The following is a 20,243-nucleotide window of genomic DNA, read 5'->3' as shown; positions in this document are numbered from 1 at the left end:
GCTGCAGTTCCGTTTGTTTGTTTTGTTGGCGAAAATACACAATTATTCTTCTTCAACAGATTGATCATGTTTGATCAGCTGTGATCTCCCATATAAACTTCGTCCATTTAGTTCTGTCTTTTGTTTTTATTAGTGCTTCCGGCATACAAAATACAATAAAACAGAAACAATTTGCAGAAAAACAATGGCAGCGAAAGACCAAAATGTCACCGAGGTTAGCTTCCGCCCTGTTTGTGACAGTCTATTCTAAAAGATCAAATAGTTAAACTTTTGACTTTTGAGCATGAAAATTAAGCAGCGTTTATTCGAATTTTGAGGTGTGTGCTAGAGCGACACATTTTTAATAGCTCTCCATACAGAGGCACCCAACGAATGAATTAATTCACAAAAAAAAACTTTAACTAGCTAAAACTTCTCTTTGTTAATCACACTGACATGGCCTGTATCAATGCCTCGATAACTCGGTTGGTTAGCGCAACGAGCGCGTGGTTTCTGGAATAAAGAAACTTCAAGATCAAGCGGCGCTGGTTCGACTCTCGAGGTGTGCGCTTGGGCAACGCACGTTAAGGACTGCTCTCTATTCAGCAGCATCTAATAGATGGAATAATTCCCCGGCCGCAAAACTTCAACAATCGGAAACTCACTTTGTCAATTGCGGTGACCGGGTCTGTGTTAGTGATTCAAAGCCTCTACAAATACGAGAAACTGCCAGGATTAAGCTCTGCAAGAAGCTTTCACAGTCCGAGGATAAAGATCCAATCAATCAAAGCTTCAACAACCTCTCCTCCTCCTCCACAAACATACCAAACTTTCAGGATTAAGGGAATATAAAAGCAATCGAATTTTTGCAATGGAACTCAAACAGCAGCTTTCAGTAAAACCTAATCTAAAGCTGCTCGATTGCATTCGATAGCTCAATTGGTTAGCGCGTCACTTCTGGAACGAAGAAGCTTCAAGATGGTGGCGCTGGTTCGACTCTCAGGGCATGTGCTTGAGCAACGCACGTTAAGGACTGCTCTCCATTCAGCGGCATCTAATGAATGGAATAATTCCCCTGCAACAAGATTTCAACAATCGGTAACTTCACTCTGCCAATCTCGGTGACCGGGCCTGCGTCAGTGATTCAAAGCCTCTACAAATATGCGAAACTGCCAGGATTAAGCTCTGCAAGAAGCTTTCCCAGTCCGAGGATAAAGATTCAATTAATCAATCAATCAATTGTGGACATCAAAATTTCACCCTATCTGAAATGACTGAATCCATTGTTTGACGTCAGGTCAGACTGGGAAAACAGAAAGAGCACAGAAGTGGAACACTCTCGTAACTACTTTTGGTTTTGTGTAAGATCAGCTTCTGGTTTACATCAGTAAATTTTCGAACCACCAGCATGGAAAAGGCTATTATTGAAAGAATAAAGCATATTGAAACTTTGTAAGTATTGATTGACATTTGTTTTTGTATCAAATACAGAACTACTACGGTACGGTACCGGGTTGGCTATTCACTAAAAACCTCAACAGGCTGTTTCACTCTTGTTGGAATCGCCAGAAGGTTCTTTTTCTGTTATTCAAATAGATTAGTAACCACATTCGCTCTGCTTGGCATTGAACACTTTTTTATAGTAGGCCTACCGCATTAATAGTGGTATTTATTGTTTTATTTTTTATGTGTTAATATTGAGATTGTTTAATAAAGGAAGTGGCTATTTTTCCACACTTAATGCCATGGTTACAATCAGGTGTTGCCAGAGTTAGGATTAAAGTAAGGAAGGGTTAAGGTACGGTAAGGGTTAGAGTTAGGAATAAGATTAGGGTTTTGATCTTTGCCCAGGAGTCCAGGACTAAAAAAAATTTCCAAAATACAAGATTTTGTTTTCAACAGCTTTAAACTTTTCTCAGATTAGCGCAGAATTCTTTATCTGGCAACACTATTGATGCTATTATTACACTATATAGTGTAAATATAGCCACAGCCTTTAATAAAGTGTAGGTAACAGTACCAGTTTTAACGTTTGCGTTTTGTCGCTTCCACTTTTGGCTCTTGCAGGTTTTAAGCCACTTGTGCCGGATGGTCGGCAACGTTTTTCCTGTATTTCTTTCTCATTAATTTGTAAGCAGCATAAAACCTACAACCCCCCACTTTTTCGAGACCCTTGCTATGTTGACATGTATTGTTTTCGCTGTGATGATAATGTGATGAAATAAAGTTAAGTCATCTGAAAAAGAAAAGGTATCCAAGATTTTCAGGATTATGGTCCAATCTAAAGTTCCTTTTTAAAAAACAACTCAATATATATACGGTATATATACCTAGTAGCTTTTTGTGTTTTGAAGATAAGCATGTTTATTAGCTTAATCGATCAAATTTATGTTGGTATAGCTCCATATTCAGTTCGATTTACTATAGCAGAAAATATAATTACATTTTATTTTGGTTTATATGGAAGCTACACTATGGAGGCACAGAAAAAACATTTAGTTGTCTGAGTCAAGGTGCCCTCATGATTGAGGATGTTTTGGTTTGCATTTGCAGTGCAAATGTTATTCTATTGTTATTCTATAAATTTAGTTATGAACAAGCTCCTCCAGGAATTGTGAAAGAGCACGAGGAACAACCAGAAGAATGTATTCCGGATACTGAAGGAAATCGAAAAGCAAGAGAGTTTTTAGCTAACGCCCCGAAGAAAGGCTTATGGATGCCTCTTGGACAAGAAGTCAAAGTGATGCAATGTTAGTATGATGTAATTTTCTCAGTTATGTTATTTAATGACAGCTTTTGAATGATCTGCAAAATACATTTGATTCACAATGCAACTGTAAATTTAGAAAGATGTCTTTTCTCGCTTAGACTATTGTGTGTTTTACGCCGGAATAATATATAATTAATTTGTGTATAATATATATAAATATAATTTATTTTCTTGATTTGCCTTTCTTGAACCAGGCGTCAATGGCCTCATATAATTATTTGGTTCAAGTATGCCTTTCATATAATCTGTAAGTAAGTGTTTCAGGGCTCCTTGTTATTAAATTGTTTCACAGAAGATTGTATTACGGTATATTTATACAATATGATATTATATTTCAATTAATTTCTATTCAGCTAAAGAGTGGTTTTATCTGTTTATCTTGCTTAGGCTGGAAATGCAAAAATTATGGGCACAGAACTGGGGATAAAGAATGCCCGCTTTTTGAAAGTGGAAATGCTTCAAGTGAAAAATTTCGAGAAGTAGGAATTAGTTGACAGTTGTTGTTGCATAATTTGACTTTATGTATTTTACGATACGGTAGCCTAGTACTGTGTAAGCTTTTGTTTTTTTCAAGAAAGGGCTATCTTACTGCAGATTCGATTTAATGGATAATATTTTGCAAAATCTGTCATTACTTTAATTTACTGTGGAAAACTTTCAAAGTTGCTGACAAATCATTGTCGCTTTGAGCATAGACCTATATATACCAATAAAAATAGCAATGCATGAAAACAGTTAACTTTAGAATGTGCAATGAATGAAATGATGCGCAATTCAAGGCTACAGTCTGTGTCATGCGGCAATATGCGTATGTTTGAAAAGCTGTTTATTTTATCTTTATAGCAATCACACATAACTTTGTTAAAATGATTGACAGTTTGTTGTGTGCATGTTGTCTTAGCATGGTGTTGATTACGACAATGTTGTACACCTTAATATTATGATAGATATTTACTGACAATCTCACTAAATCAGACTATTTTTTTTAAGTATGATATAAAAACCATGCTTTTATACAGGGCACAGGCTTTCACAGGCCATGGAACCACTCATTTTTGCTAAATCAATTTGGCTGCGCTCCCAATGCTTGGCCTGTTATGCAGAACTGACTGTGTTTGATATAAGAAGCTATAAATGCACCTGTTCCACATAATTTTGAAATGTAAAGTTTCTCTTATTTTTAGATGTATGAAGATCCCATGTACAGCATTTTAAATGGTAAATCCAGACAAGATCAAAATAAGAAGTTGCAATGGCTTCAACAAGTTCTGGATGATTCTTCAACGGATTCAAGTTCCGATAATGAACGTCCAAAATCAAGAAAGAAAAAAAAGGTGAAGCACAAGGATCAATGGGTAGAAAAACGTCCAGAAAACTTAAAAGAGGCTGGTAAGTCTAAGAAGAAAAAATCTAAAAAGGATGTAAAAAAGCATAAAAAAGATAAAAAAGAAGGAAAGCACAAGCAATCCATTGAACACAAAGACACCAAAGAAAACCGTCAGAAATCGGCATTATCTGAAAAACACAAAAAAAGTGGCAAACACCGTCGAACTGAACCACATAGTGATGAACGTATTGACGGATGTCATCATAAACATAAAAAGGCAAAGAAATTAAAAAAACACGATCGTTAAACTGCAAAGCATATTTTATTTTGAGCTGCACTGCTCATTTTCAGAGTCATGCGTAAGGTTGCTTTGTGGTAGATGTATCACTCTACAGCAGGGGTGACGAACCTTTTTGCGGTCGCGGGCCACTTTGTCAATTACACATGAGTTATCGGGCCACACAACTTTTTAATCGTAACCTACTATGAAATCTTTTAGAAGCGACTCAAGAAATTATTCATGAAAAGTAACAAACGGCAGATGAAAGTAATAAATTTGGCAGCAGTAATAAATTTGGCAGCAGTGGCCGAGTCGGCAGCAGTGGCCGAGTGGTTAGCGCGTTGGGCTCGCAGTCGAGAGCCTGCATGTTCGACTCCGACCACCCGCACTTGCTGTTGTTTCTCTGGGCAAGAAACTTTACGATAATTGCCTCTACCCAGTGATCGATTTCGAGTAATGGGTAGTACCAAATTTAAGTCATAAGTAGAGTAGACAATCGGAAACAGACATTGCAGTCGGCTGCAGCGTGGGTCAGGTGTACGCCGGGAGGCGTACACCGATGCATAGCGCTCAAGTCCGCTTTCTCGCAATGCAGGATAAAGACATGAAAAACAAACAAACAAATAAAACCTTTACAGTTGAAATTATCTTACGCAGAATCGAAACATACAACAGTAAAAAATAAAAACAAATCAACTTGAGCAAAAAGGAGAGAGCAACAGTAGCCTACTTGCACTGATAATGAAGACAGTTTAGTTTTCGAAGCGTTTGCTTTCATATGAGTTTTTGCTCAAGTTGACTAAATGTTTCGACCATTATGCTCCGAAACAACAAATCAGTTAATGAAATTTCTTTTTCAAACAACAAACAAAAGCCCATGCGAATCATACAGCTGAAGCTATCTAATGCAGCATTGAAGCATAACATATTAAAGAATAACATTGAAGCAGTGAATTTTTTTGCTTAGTGGGATTTTTGGAACGTTTTTTGCTTGACTAAGCGTTCAATATTAGCTCGAACAGACGATGTGACAACTCTCAACTGCATACTAAGATTTTCATCTTTCATGTTCATGCCGATATCACATGATCATTGATCAAACTCCACAGATTTTGCGCAAAGGCTTTGCTGGTGAATAATGCAATGACACAAAGGAAAGGTGTGCGGTACCAGTGAAGGCATAAAACAGCTTTGAGATGTCTTTTGTCTTTAATGCATGAGCGATTGTCAAATTGTTTTGCGGGCCGCACAAAATTCTTTGACGGGCCGCATGCGGCCCGCGGGCCGCAGGTTCGTCACCTCTGCTCTACAGCAACACCACACGTTACAGTAGTGCACTTATCTTACTTGTAAGCTTTCAAAACTGTTTTGAAGGAACAAATGACATCGGGATAGAAATCATTTACTACATCTTGCTTTACGTTTAAGCTATGTCTTACGCTTATTTTTATGGATAAATACCAAAAAAACGCAATGCTGTCTCTTCCATATGTAATGACTAATGATTGTGGCTGTTTTGATCAATCTTTTACGATCTTTATCTTTAATTCGTTGCTGAATATAGAAAGAATCCGAGTTGGTTTCCATTTGAAGAGACTACGAACACGAAAAGAAACTAAACTGTACAAAGTTTTGTGTTTCAAAGGTAAAATCTTGTAATTTCAAAAATTTGTGTTTTGATCAGATATGATGATTTTGATGGCTTTAATCTCCATTTTACAGTGTGATTGTTGTTTATTTCGTTGTGATACATCTTTATAAAATTAAAGGCTGTTGGTCGGAAATCAGGTCAAGAAAACTTCGCCCAGTACAGACATTTTTCGTTTTTGAAATCTTTCAGACATGATTGGCTTTGTAAACACATATTATTATACCGATATTCATTATTCATTTACTCCAGTTTAAACGTCATATAGTGTAATAGTAAGTCGGTTCTGGTCTTTGACCACTAAGCTTAATGATGTAACCACCTTATGAACCAGACCCTTGTGTATTGAATGTTCTCAAACTTTCTTAACTTTATTCCTTCGTGTCGTAAGGTTCTAACATCAGATGTTAGTATGTCTGCTTCGAGTTACTGACGTCGACATGCGTAGTTGGGCTTGCCCACTCCAGTGGTTCGTAATTGAGCGCCCATGTCTCCGCTAGAAGTCGCAAACGTTTGGTTTATTGTCCAATTTTTGTTCTGTGGCACACCAAAGTTGGTAACATGCTTTATGACGCCTTTTATGTGTTTCAATTATTGTTTAATGTTACATTACATGTTCTGAACCTGGCGATCCACACGTCAGGCTTTTTAATGTGAACCAAGCAATGTCTTGTTATGGATTCTTTTGGGAAAGATAGCCCTGATATAATGTATATATTTGGTAAACACTGGTCTGTTTAAATCACGCCACACACCATTCTACTGGTTATGTCCAGGCACGTATCCCGTAGTACAAAATTTGCATCAAGCGTACGGCAAAGTGAAGAAGTCAATCATCGTATCAAACATTAAGTGTCTTGCCAAGACGCAGCTGTGTTCTCAACGGGTGTTGAACCCGCATCCTTTCGATTTATCCTGACGTTCTCATGATTAGACCATGCAGGCAACATCTGGCGGGGTTTATCAATCCCCATAAATTTTAGATTTTTTTTGTGGCACTGACGTCATTCGGTAGTTGCCTGTTTCAGCTGGGTCATTTTTCTCGCTTCAACAAAATTGTTTAGGGTTAAAACCTTTTGTTTTCCAATCTTGTTTGTTTATTATTTGACATTATTTCAGATGTCTATTTTTTGCATGTTTTTTGTAAAATTTGTATTAGTGTTAGTAGTGTAAATCCGCTCATGGAACGAGTGTTGAATTGTGTGAGGACTTTGCAACGTGGAGCACCCCTTGTTCATTGTCAAGTTAGAAACAATATCAGGAACATACTTTGGTAAGTTTTTGTTAAAAGCAAGATATCCCTAATGGAAAGGTGAAAATTTTTATAATGGCAAGCTATTGGTATTTAGCCTCCATTTTTACATTGGTTCAACGTCTACAGACGTTGAATCAATGTAAAAATGACGAATTTTGCTGTCTGGGTTACTTCCCAACTAATCTACGATAGTGTTCATACTGTTCAATATATAGTTATATATACTGTACGTGTTGATGTTCTCCTAATAATGGACTTCGTCATTTAATGACACGTTTTACGTTTGCCACATTTGCTAGCCAGAGACAAAGAAGACCATGAGAAAACTAATTAGTAGTTTTTTGGCAATTTTTGACAGACACCATTTTGGTTTCACCTACATATCTCTTGTTACTGTTCTGAACTCTTAATCAAGATCTTGACCTTAATGTTTTGTAGCAGATTTCAAGCCGACAACGGCAAGGAACCATTCCAAGGTGGGAAGATTTTGCTTTTAATGATGATTCGCAGATTTTGTTATTACCTAAGCTCATGAGTTCGTAAAATAAACTTTGCTTTTACGTGAAATGTGTAAGTTATTGGGCGATGATATATTTTTTACAATATCACATTAAACATATTTTATAACGCACAAGGCTTCCTCGGATTATAAAAATTCTTACTGACCGCAACGACCTGATTTCTATACTAAATAGAAATTGCAAATTTCCGACCGAGTATTTTGTTTGAGGTTTAAAGTACCAGGTGAAATGTAAAACAAAGTCTTAGTATTGCATCAATTACTGTTCTGGCAAGTCGTATAGTTTTATATACGCAAACATGTATGAGTTCGCCTGAATTGCTACTTGCTCAGCAGGCTGTGCAGATGACGCCAGAGATCACTTGAACCGCACAAAGAACATGCGACGTCATAATCACATTTGTCCATCCCGAGTGGTATCAATCAAAGACATCTCTCCCACTGTCAAACACTTGACACTACGGGTAGAGGATGAGTTTGTGGAAGATGCCAGTTTTAAGGTGAGGTGAAAGAGCGTTTTATGTAGGAAAAATTGACTTGCTTTTTCAGAAACATCATCACAGAAGTGATTCTCATAAAACTATGAGGTTTGTTAGATTTTACCATTCATTTGTCCCTTTTAATAGATGACACCTACTGTTTATTCTCACTATCAGGAGTCCACCAGTTTTTGCAGCCCCTTGGTTAGAGGTTGATTTTATTCATACTTCCGGTTAGAGGTTGATTTTATTCAGATATCTTACACTGATATCTTCTCTCACCAACTCTAGCCAATAGCCATCTTTTGTTCGGTCTCGCAATTTTCTTCCCCTGGAGAAAAATTGTTTGAAAGGCATTTGAATTAAAAACCTTCTTTTTCTTCCTTGCAGGCTGGCCAGTGGATTGATATGATGATACCAGAGGTCGACACGGTTGGCGGCTTTTCAATCTGCAGCTCTCCGGTTAGTTTGCACAAGAAAGGTCTTCTTGAGCTGGCTGTGAAATCCAGTGACCATCCTCCTGCATTTTGGATCCACAACAAAGTATGCCACTCATAGACGTGGACTTGATTTAACTCGCTTTAGGTAGATAGGCCTACTAACGCTGGAGATCTACTAACCAGTACAATGATAAGCGCTGCTCAAGCTCAAATTAGAGGTGCATATTACGTAACAGCGATAATATTAGACGTGTAAGATATCAGTTGTTCAATCGATTGAGTTTCGCTTTTAGCAGCATGATGCACTAGCTTTCGGAACGTGGTGCGGTACTGATGAGCCCAGCTTCATAAGCGAAACACGTGTCTATCGCTGAGTTCCTGCTACACTCGACTGCCGAGAAACACACAGTTCTCTAGTCATGTACTATAACTGTCATAACAATTTCATGACTTTTCAGTGCAAAATTGGTGCTTTGGTTCATGTGAGAGTTGGAGGGAATTTTTTTTACCAAGACAACGGGAATAAAAACGTGCTGCTGGTTGCAGGAGGCGTAGGCATTAATCCTCTTCTGTCTATTCTTCGTTACAGGAGGTAGGTGGCTGGATGCTGAGGCTTTTATTAAATTGTGTAGTTTTTACCCGAAAAATAACTTATGATAGTAGGATGACATTGTAAAAAAGACGCGTTTTGTAATTATACGACCGTCTCTGGTTGGACTTTCTAGGATGTAATCAATTGGGTGGGCGTAGTTGCGGAATGAAAAGCAGCTGAACGAAAGGAACTGGCTATCCCGACTCTAGTTAGTGTTGATGACAGCTTAACGGGAACCTTATTTTCTCATTTCTTAAGCCTCACAAGAATAGAAATGCCGTAATTAGCTTCTTACGAGTATGACCGCATGATAAACATATTTTAGCCATCATACTCTCATTTTGCTACAGAGATATGCACAGTCGAAACAAGGGTGATGCTGCCTCTGCTGAAACGGCGATCATCTATAGCGCGAAATCTATAAAAGAATTAATTTTTCAAGTAAGTTTTACTACACAAGTAGGTGATTTCAGCTCAATAGAAGTTTTAAGGTGACTTTTTAACTGTAATTCGAAAAAATCAATAAACGTTTATAATTTGGAATTGTAGTTAATATTGGTAATCTGACATGTAAGGAGTAGGCCTGCATTTTGTCTCTTCGTCCGACAGTTATACTTAATATTTATGAAACTGAAGATGGCTTTGAAAAATACGGTATTGCTAAAAAAATATGGCTCTCATATCTGCGTTCAACTTATGGCTGGCTTACACAAAAGCGTTTTATTTTCAATATTAATAATAGTGTGTTTTTATAAAGCGTTGTGTCGACAGGTATGCTTACTTTCAGCACTTTGCAGACAGTGTCAGCATAGCCGAGTACATCATTACCGCATTATTTTTTAAAATAAATTTTGTTTGAAACGTTTGCTTACTGGCTTTATTGTTCTCATCCGTGCTGTATGCATCTACACTTTCAGGAGGAAATCCGAAGCATTTGTGGGGACTTCCCAGCCAAGTGTAGGTTTCATGTGAACAAAGGGAGGTGTGATGATTTTCTTCCTTCGGACTCTCTCGCAGTTACTTACCGTGAAGGAAGGATCAATCAGACATCTTTCAGTGAGATGATGTCAAATTTCATTCCTGAAACAACAGATTCTTACATTTGCGGACCTCCAGCATTCATTGATGCCATGGAAAGAGATTTACGAAACTTAGGTTGTCTGGAAGAAAATATTTTTTATGAAAAGTGGTGGTGATCTTGAAAGCATCGCAATTTAAATTAGGCCTACTTTTAGATAATGTATTGAAATGAAGCGTTTGTCTTGAAATCGCTTTATTCACTTTCTAAAATGCAATAACATCGCTTTTGTAACTGGTGGATGTGATCTTTGATAATGGTGATGCCCCCAAAACTTATATACTGCCCCCAAGAAATGTTTTAATATCATTACAACGTTAAAATACCATTGTAATTCATGTTAAATGACGTTTGTTCCCCCAGCAGTTGCTTTTTCCCTCTCAAATATTTATGCGTAGTTAAGTTACGTCACTGGCTGAAGTGAAGCGTCTGTCCTGGAATTGCCTTTTTCATTTTATAAACAGTAATTACATTGTTTTTGTAAACTAAAACTGGCGATGTGACCTTTCAAAGAAAGCCAACTAGGATTCGTATTACCTCACCTGCACTGCATGCTTTCCGCTATGGACGTCAACGACTTTGGCTTTTCATTCTCGTTCTTTTAGTTCATTTTAATTTATGTCTGGTGTTGATATAACATGGTCACCTTACGGACCCCAACGGTTGTTCGTTCTAGACCACCACGTGACGAATAAATAAAATATGAAAAACAACGATATCAGATATGAAAACATGCATCAAAGGTTGCATAGTGTGCTTAGATTAGTCAGCCAAGACAATTTAATTCATATTCTCCTGAATTCGAGTTTTTTGTTCATTCTTCAAGGTGACTTTAGATAGGTGTAGACTGTAGACTGACTTGAAAGGAATGGATGTTTTTTTCGAGAATTTTTTTTTTTTTGTAAAATAGGGATGATTTTATTTTTGTCAGTTTAAACTGACACTAGGAGCATGAGGGTACAGGTAAAACAATGCAAGATTGCGTTTGTTTTATGTTTAAATACAAACTGTTTTTTTGCAACAAACAAGCCAACAAACAAAATTATCAATAGTTTAAATTAAAAAAAAGTTCACAATTTAAAGGGATCAAACAATTAGCTGGTCTCTTCATTGTCAGAATAGCCCCAAAACTGGATTCCTATCGGCATCAGCATGCTTGTATTCCTTGTAAGGCTTCTTTTTACGACGTCAGTTTAAGCTGACGCTAGCCGTCAGTTAAAAATATACCACAAATGGTCTCTTTTACTACATTTATTAAATTGTCCATTTATTTTGGGGATCATTATCATAGAGCTGTTGGCTCGCGTGCGACTCACGAAGTGCCCATTATTACTTTGTAAACACTTTGTTTAATTACCGGAAAGTTCAACCCAAACTCACCAACGTTGGCAAAAAAAAGTTGATAAACGCGTTTAAAAGGTCAAAGGATACGTTTAGTTTTTACTAATTGGCAGAGTTAGGAATTGTCCTCCCAAACGTCGTACCCCAGACAACAAAATCCGTCGTTTCGACATTGATTCAACGTCTGCAGCTGCAAATCAATGTCGAACAAACGAATTTGCTGTCTTGAGTATTGTAGAATCGTAGTTGTACACTCAGTATGAGCACAGTACGGTCGTATTTGCCGTCTTGTACAGACGTAGCCTATTTTTGGATCTACATCACCTCGTCGGTGACAAATTTTTCAAACTTGAGAAAAATTACATGCTTTTTTTCGATTATTCTGGAGGGCACCTGCTCAAGCGTCTCATCTAGATCCGGTACTGAACCAAATAGTGCTGTGCATAGACTGTTTTCTTTCGTGACAGATGTGATGTAAAAATTTGTCAAATTGTGGTAATTTGAACATATTTAATTTTATCACGATATCGCTTTATTCTATTTGAATAAGGATTTTTTGATCAAACATCTAGACCGCGTCGCCGCCACTGCCCAAGGGTGGTAAAAGGCAGAGCCCCTCGACCCTTGAAGTGAGGAAGAAGGTTCAAACGAAGAAGAATAAGAACCTTCTGATGATCCCCCAGAAAGGGTGAAACATGCTGTAGAGGTTTTAGAAAGTTGTAACTGGTTATAGGCAAATTGTTCGTAAGCAATTGTTCGTAAAGCAATTGTTGGTAAGCAATTGTTCGTAAAACAATTGTTCGTAAGCAATTGTTCGTAAACTGTTTTTCGTAAAATGAAATCCGTAAAACAATTCTTCGTAAAGCATATCTTCGTATACATCAAATTTTAACTGCATGCACGAAAAAATGCTTTAGGAAGAATTGTTTTACGAAGAAGTAATTTTACGAACAATTGTTTTACGAATAATTGCTTACGAACAATTTGTCGGACACCGTTGTAACTGTATCTGATTGCAGGCTGATGTAATTTTGTTGAGATGTTAGGCATTTTACGCCTGACTCGAGCTTCAAGTCCAGGATTTCCACAATTCTCATGACGTTGAAAGTTCGATTCCCGCTCAAAACACATGGATACGCTATGCACCACTGATGATCTTATACTGGGGTAAAATTCAACTATAGCGTCTTCCGTATTTGAAGAGCTTGTTTCCAAAACCGCTTACATCCACTTTCGGTGATTTCGAGAAAACCACGAAAAACGTTTATGACAGTTTCACTTGGTAAATGTAATGCGTTTTTGATTTCTAACGATGTATAACTACCTACTGAATTGAGCCATGACGTTTGTCCAGATCTAAGGAATATTAGAGGGCTTAAAATCGCCTTTTTATAAAATTAAAAATGTGGATATAAGCGGTTTTGGAAATAAACTGGAGAATAAAAACTGCCAGAATAAAAGAAACCAATTTTTGAAACCATTTTTCCAAGCTGACCACCACTAATTCATCACCACAATCCAAATCCACTTTAAACAAAGCAAAAAAACACAGTTATAAAGCTCAAGTAGGCTACTAAGCACCGTTGGTAACTGCAACAATAGGCTACAAGCCTACAACAGTGCTTATCAGTGTTGCCAGATAGTGGATGCTTCAAACTACCAAACACATTTCAAATTTTGCCAAACTGACCAGAGACTGACTGTCAACTCACCAAAAATGTTGGCCAAAATTCTGCCAACTCAAAATTTTACTGCCAACAACGTAAAATTCTGCCAAATCTCGAATTTGGTAGTGAAATTTGCCAAATGGTAACACTGCTGCTTATCACGAAACGATGACGAAAACAGTTTAACAATCAGCGATATGTCACGTGATACAATGGCTTAATATGATTGGTTAATTGTGGATACAAGTGTTTTTGGAAACAAAGTGTAATGGCGCGTAAGCGGTTTTGGAAGAAAACGCAATATTTAGTGTCGAATTTGAAGCAGAAAGAGAATGTTTTGGAAAAAAAGGAATGGATAGTAGGTACCTATGGTAATACTCTACCTAATGACACTCTAAACTCAATTTTGGTAAAAGTGGCGCCTAAGCGGTTTTGGAACTGGGCTCTTCAATTTTGTTCGATGGGTTCTTTATGGTATTTAATTTTCTAAAAAACTATTTTATTATGAGCAAAAATTAGCTTGAGAGCACCGCTTACAACTATTACTAGTGATAACTTTACAAGTTGTAAGCTAGCAACTAAATTTTAGTTAGTTACTAAAAACTCCAGTGTGCTTACGAAGAGAATTATTCAAAAATCAAGATTGTCTCATCGCAATGCTATTAAAAGCAACAGTAGTATTTTAAAACGACTGATAGCACCAATAACGAGGTTTAAATTTTGTGAATTGACATTAGATTGTTTTCAGTGCCATTTAATCGTTCCTAATTTAATTATCTTCTCAATTAACACATTAAATATTTACCGCTTGATTAAACTTTCTGGGCCATGTCAGAACGTCTTCAGGCTTTGTTTACAAACTTGTAAGTTCAACCTACAAATACAGTAGCCTACTTAGCGTTGTATGGTGTATCGTATTTACCAAAAAGGTTAAGTTAGCCTTCCTATCTTTTAAATGGCGCTTGAAAGAATGTTATAAAAGGTGTTCACGAAAATATTTGACTCAGTTTTTACACATGTCAGACAAGCTAGACTGCTCCTGCCTCCTAGTTTAGTGTTGTTTTTCTTTTTTACTTTTTTATCGGTAAGCGTGATAAATTTTATTTTGTGCGTTATGGCAAATTTATATTCACAACTACTACTACTGCTTACATTTGTGATTTGTATGTTTGCAAATGAAGGTGAGTGAATTTTGACAAACTTTATGTGAGAAGTTACATTAACTTTTGACTTTTGAAAATGTTGCAGATGAGTAAAATGATAATAGGTTGCAAAATGTTCCTAGTTTAAAATCGCGGTAGTAAGCAATAATAAATATGCCTATCGACCTTGTGGCTTGCATAATCCGAAAATTGGTCTAACGGCAGCTAGTTGAGCGACAATTTATCAAACCGTTCTTCATGGAAGGACAGTGATATTTGAAACCTTGCAGGCTCGGTTGTAATCATAGTTCGGCGAACCGTTGTAGTAGGCTTACCGTTGCTAAACAGGGAGAACCATGAAAGTCGTCTCAAAAAGTAAATGTGATTTGAAATACCAGGTTTCTTGAGCAGAGCAGGACAAGCATGCTTGTCAAATAGGTTTTATAGTTTTATGCAATGTCACTTACAGGAAACCCTCAGTTTAGCAGGCTATAGCCAAAACCGATGTAGCCTACAGTCATATGCTCTTTAGCCGTTTCAAACCCAACATATGTTTTTAATACAATTAAAACGTTTTAATGACATTTTATTTTACGTTAAACAACATTTCATAAATATTTGGCTACATGCCGTAGCTATATTTTTATCAAACTCTTTATCTCAAACAATAAAATATTTCACTCCCCTCCCCCAGCAATTGCTTTTGCCCCCCTAAAATTTTCTTTCTAGCTACGTCACTAAAATAAAGTTTCTCACAACCATGATTATTATTACCTCACAATGGTTTGGTGTTTCAACGTACCCTGATTTTCTAGCTTGTGTCAACCACGTGGGAGTGGCAAGACGAAAACGAGCAAACGACGATTTCGTACACTCGACTGCGCTACTGAGACATTACTTTGTATCCTGCTTGTCGACCTTGGTACGAAAATTACAATTTGCATGTAAATTTTTTAGAATAATTCACTTGATCGCTCATTTTTGCTTTCCATACAATAGTTCTGTTCCATTACGGATAGGGAATCTCCTAACTAAGAAGCAGCAGGCCAGCGATTCTCCATCAAGTACCAATTCAGTATTTTATTATTAAAAATGCACGGAAAATCAGCTGAGCCCTATTTATGGCATCTGCACAATGTTAGTTGTGGAATATGCAAATAGAATCTATTTGAAGTGCATATGCCATAAATAGGGTTCTGCTGATTTTCCATGGATTTTTTATAATAAAATACTGAATAGTTATGTCTGTTTTACACATGAAGAGTTACGACTCGAGAGCTTTTCTTGAGTCTATCCAAGATGCAAACAGTGGTTTTATCTAGGAATGTTGCAGTCAAATATACCACTTATGTTGTACGTAGACTAGATTTTGTTATTGCATAGTCTACTGGATTTGTTTTAAGCAACAATAGGCTAGGTACTTCCTTTTGTTGAACAGAACTTGAGTAGAAGGAGTTCTTCTTTGACTTTTAAGAAAAATTTGGAAACCTTAGTTCTTCTACATTATAGAAGTGATCACAATGAATACTCGATTTTTTGACCCAATAATGACCAAATGCTTTCTGGTGCATCTGCTATTGTTGACATAGAAACAGCAACAATGATGATCAGGGGCGTCCAACCCCCGATGATTTTAAGGGCCTCAACCTTTCCAAGGGGCCAGGGAACTTGAAGAAACTACCTTGAATTCTTAGTGCGCTTTTCTTAGAAGTGCTTTGATTTGGTGCCCGAGGATCTCAATAGCACTGGCTCTCAATCATCCTCTCAACGGCCCTATGTAGAAGTTTTCTGCATTTCTTCGGGGCAAAATAATTATGCTCTGAAAATCAGTTTGATTGTTTAGTAATAGATATACTATTAGTACTAATGTTTGTTTGTCGTATCCAGGCTTACACACGATATTTCAAGATTTAGATTACGTGGACTTGAAGGCAAGGAAGCCAATCTTCGTGTCCACCTTCAGACATGCCTTTAAGTGTCTTGCCGAAGACATAGCCGCGTGCTCATGGGCGGTGTCGAAACGGCGCCCTTTCGAGTGTCGTTCAGGGCTCTCACCACTCGGCAATGCAGCCGACAATAATAACAATATACTATTAATCTTAGCTTATACATTGGCATAATTTAAAGAGGTCGTATTCTTCAGATACCAAATCGAAAATATCAATGGCGATCCAATGTGGATTACACTGTGTTAGATTCACTTTGGTTTGTGAATACACAACAAACTTACTGCAGGTATGCATGCGCTTTCAGTGTTTACGATCTGGCTTTGAAAAAAAGAAAAAAAACTTTGTCGTGTGCGCTATGCTTATTTATGTGACAAATATTGTTTATTGCAAAGCATTTTAATTCTATTTGATGATGACTTCATTTGTTGAAGACTTAAATCAAATTGACTTGAAACAAAGCAGACCAATTTTGTTTGGGTTGGGGTTTCGAGACCAGAGTACCAGTAGCCTGCTGACTGCTGTTAAGTTTCGACAGGCTCCAGACAAGAGTATAGGCTACCGTCCTTATGAACTGTAGCCTAAGGTAAATGCAAAATAACGGATGAAATGAGATAAGGTTTTCTAGATACACATAAAACATCAGTTTTTTTACGTTGATTCAACGTTTTAGTTGTTTGTTTGTTAAACTCAGTAAGTATGGAACAATATTATTCTTATCACCTTTTTTTTTGATTAATTTTATTGTATTGCAATTTTACACTCATATGCTTCATGTGTACTGGCATCAGATAATATGCTATTCTTGCATCGTTTTACGGAACATTCATCTTAGGTTAGATAAAGTCTCTTGAAGAGCTTTATTCTGATAGTTTTGTTCACTCGAGGTTTTGAACCACTAATGCAGGTTCTGTCATACAGTAGTGTTGAAGGCAGGGCCGGATTTAGCTAATGGGGGGCCCGGGGCACTTTTAGATCGGGGGGCCCCGTGCAAAAAAATTTTTTGCGCCTACGGCGCGTAAAAGCCATCTCTACGTCTACAGTAGCATCAGTCCAGTACTGCACAGCATTTTGCAGAAACTTTAAAGGTCAAAAGGAATAAAATAACACAAAATCACATTTTTTTCCACATAGGGGGGCCCTTCAAAAGTCGGGGGGGCCGGGGCAACTGCCCCCTCTGCCCCCCCCCTAAATCCGGGCCTGGTTGAAGGCCGCGGTCATACATTCTACAAGCACTGAGCGACAACATTTGTTGCTTCACAATAGCTGTTTTTTAGTCGTTTCTTGTATCACAAAAGTTATTTTTATTGACAAATGGCAATTTTTGTTACAGTTTTGCTTCTGGAGGAGAGACCAAAGAGTGTTGGCAAAATGAAGTGGCTGGCTTCCTCAAAGGAGGTTCACATCGTGTTCTAAAAGCTGCGCAGTTATGCATTGCGCACTTTGCAGAAGATGTTGAAGCAGAACCCCCAAACAGTACGTAAACAATTGACGTAAATTTGAAAAAAAGAGAACAATGATAAATTAACAATGTGTAATAAAAGGCTTTTTTTACAGACTCTAGTCATTCTTCAATGCCTGATATCAAGTTTGGGAACCGCCATTATCTTACGTCTTGCTCTGTTTTGCAGATCGGTATAGGAAACGTCATAAGCGCCAATTGTTCTCGTTCACGTCTCCGCTGTCCACTACAACTTCTCATTTAAACCTGTTAGTAGAATTCTCGAATTGTCTTGTGAGCCAAGTCAAATACAAAACACAGCGGGCAGCCCTTAATTTTATCGATGTTTCCCTTTTTGTCGAGTCTGACACTACCACTAGCAGGTAAGACACACTACCACTAGCAGGTAAGACACTACCCTTCCATTGACAGTATAGCCGAGTGGTGAACACCTCAGCGCAAATCTCGCAAAAATCTGCAATTTAATTATCAAAATTTAGTCAACATAGCACATTGAATCGTCGGCATTTGCTTTTTTCAAGTTAATTATGGTGTAACTATATTATGATGTTATGTTTTCTTCATTAACTTAAGGTTTGTTTAAGAATACACTGTGGGTTATAAATTATTTCTGTTTTCTCTTATGAAAGAGCATGTGTACTTTTGGAATCCACAAACAATTAATTTCCTTTTTTTAGTTGCAACGTCGACCACCCCAGCCGGCGTAAAGATGTCCCAATGTGGCTCCTCCAATTTATTGCACTCACAAGACCCGATTCAAGTCTACGAGAGCCACTGAAGGACTGCGCCTTCTCCCTGTTTCCACCAGGTAAAGACGTTCTCAATTACAAACAATAGCATTGACAGGGAGGTCCATGATGGGTACTTTTGGACTCAGAACGATTTTAGGGCCCGTAACCTTTTCAAGGGGCCCTGGAGCAAAAAAGTTCTTTGGATATAGCGCGTAAAAGCAATATTTACCTTAATCGTATAGAAGTGTATTAGTTTGAGGTCCTAAAGGTTCCATATTGGTGCTTGGTGCCTCCTCCGCAACCTGGATCGTCACATTGTTGGCGTGTGGAGGCTTGCGTGCATTGATGATTTCTGTCAGGCGCGGCCTACCCAGGGTTACCCATGTTAGAAAGGCTGCGGAACTGATGCCAGACTAAAAACTATCCAAACTCGACGCTATAAATTCATACGAAACAACAGCGTTGGTGGCGGGATTGAATTCTCCTTGCATTAGTCCTGTTCACAGAGGCTGAAAACAAGAAATTAGAGATGCGTTTTATGCAAAATTAAAACTTGTCAATACAGCTTTTGCCTCAGGGGTCGTACAGTGGATTGCTTTCATATGCTTTCAAGGGATTTTTTATTGCTAATGCTAATGCTGTAACATAGCCGATTTGTATTAAGAGTGCATCTTGTCTTCATCTTTGTATTCATCCAAAGATGGCAAACATGCTGAGTGTAATAACATAAAAATTCAAAATTACAATGTAGGCTACATTGTACGTCCGAATGTGGTATAGCAGTACACACGTTTTCTGAATTAAAGGTGTTTATAGCAAGAATGTCTATTTTGACGTGTTTGACGTGTTTGGCAAGTTTTAGTACTGTCATGGAGGAATGACACGTCGATCCAGATTTGCCATATTGGCGTTTTATCCCAATAGAAAAAGAAATGGGACAACTGCGTCTAACTAATTCTAATCTAGTTTAAATTCTACTTTAATTTGTGAAAACTTGGGTAGCTCTAATTCTTCTTCTTCTTCTTCAATTGCCTTGCCTGAACCAGGCATCGACGGCCTCAGATGAATAATTAGACCAAATGTTCCTATTATATGTTGCATGGATGATTGTTTCTGTCTTGTCGTTAAATTGTTCCAGATGTGTTTGTCTTTGTCTGCCAGGTGCCCGCTTTCCAAAAATTTTACCAGTTAAAGAGAGATGCTCCAGTTTTTGCTTTCTTACTACATGGCCGAGAAATTTATATTGTCTGGTTTTCATACTTTTTAAGAGAGTTCTGGTTTGGTTCACTTGGTGTAGAATTTCTTTATTTGTTTTCTTTGCCAGCCATGAAATGCGTTGCATTCTACGGAAGCACCACATTTCAAAAGCATTAATCTTTTTAGTCTAATTTGTGAAAACTTAAATAGCTCCAATTACAATACTAATCTAGTTTAGAAAATCTAATATAATTCTAGTTGTTCAAGCGGGAAAATAGTTTAGTTTTTGAAGCGTTTGCTGAGCATGAGATTACTATCTACATTTTGGGCTCTTTATTTTTTCACTTGATTAAACCACGTTGTTTACTTTAACTTATAGCTTCATTTTG

At 37.5% G+C, this 20,243-nt stretch overlaps 2 protein-coding genes across 2 annotated transcripts; both read left to right on the top strand.

The window, feature by feature from the left end:
- Nucleotides 1–1,283: 1,283 nt before the first annotated feature.
- On the top strand, nucleotides 1,284–4,402 carry LOC145767519 (retinitis pigmentosa 9 protein homolog). The gene is made up of 4 exons (XM_082579356.1): nucleotides 1,284–1,431; nucleotides 2,569–2,729; nucleotides 3,137–3,228; nucleotides 3,934–4,402. Exons 1-4 carry the CDS (start codon nucleotides 1,388–1,390, stop codon nucleotides 4,381–4,383), a joined length of 747 nt encoding a protein of 248 aa, XP_082435482.1. The 5' UTR covers nucleotides 1,284–1,387; the 3' UTR covers nucleotides 4,384–4,402.
- Nucleotides 4,403–5,805: 1,403 nt separating this feature from the next.
- LOC145767518 (oxidoreductase NAD-binding domain-containing protein 1-like) lies at nucleotides 5,806–11,062 on the top strand. Its single transcript, XM_082579355.1, has 8 exons — nucleotides 5,806–6,001; nucleotides 7,124–7,277; nucleotides 7,698–7,735; nucleotides 8,116–8,279; nucleotides 8,649–8,801; nucleotides 9,157–9,290; nucleotides 9,641–9,731; nucleotides 10,208–11,062. Exons 1-8 carry the CDS (start codon nucleotides 5,806–5,808, stop codon nucleotides 10,484–10,486), a joined length of 1,209 nt encoding a protein of 402 aa, XP_082435481.1. The 3' UTR covers nucleotides 10,487–11,062.
- The last annotated feature ends 9,181 nt before the right edge of the window (nucleotides 11,063–20,243 follow it).

The sequence above is a fragment of the Aplidium turbinatum genome, chromosome 3 (assembly GCF_918807975.1).
Source record: "Aplidium turbinatum chromosome 3, kaAplTurb1.1, whole genome shotgun sequence".
NCBI classification, from domain to species: domain Eukaryota; kingdom Metazoa; phylum Chordata; class Ascidiacea; order Aplousobranchia; family Polyclinidae; genus Aplidium; species Aplidium turbinatum.
The sequence above is the reverse complement of the archived record's forward strand: the minus strand, read 5'-3'. Positions and strand labels throughout refer to the sequence as shown.

Excerpts from the sequence above, each read along its gene's own strand:
- LOC145767518 (XM_082579355.1), top strand. The coding sequence starts at position 5,806 with ATGGATAAATACCAAAAAAACGCAATGCTGTCTCTTCCATATGTAATG. Across the intron at positions 6,002-7,123 it reads CAAAGTTTTGTGTTTCAAAG|ATGTCTATTTTTTGCATGTT; the intron begins GTAAAATCTTGT and ends ACATTATTTCAG. Across the intron at positions 7,736-8,115 it reads CGGCAAGGAACCATTCCAAG|GCTGTGCAGATGACGCCAGA; the intron begins GTGGGAAGATTT and ends CTTGCTCAGCAG.
- LOC145767519 (XM_082579356.1), top strand. The coding sequence starts at position 1,388 with ATGGAAAAGGCTATTATTGAAAGAATAAAGCATATTGAAACTTT. Across the intron at positions 1,432-2,568 it reads ATAAAGCATATTGAAACTTT|TTATGAACAAGCTCCTCCAG; the intron begins GTAAGTATTGAT and ends CTATAAATTTAG. Across the intron at positions 3,229-3,933 it reads CAAGTGAAAAATTTCGAGAA|ATGTATGAAGATCCCATGTA; the intron begins GTAGGAATTAGT and ends TCTTATTTTTAG.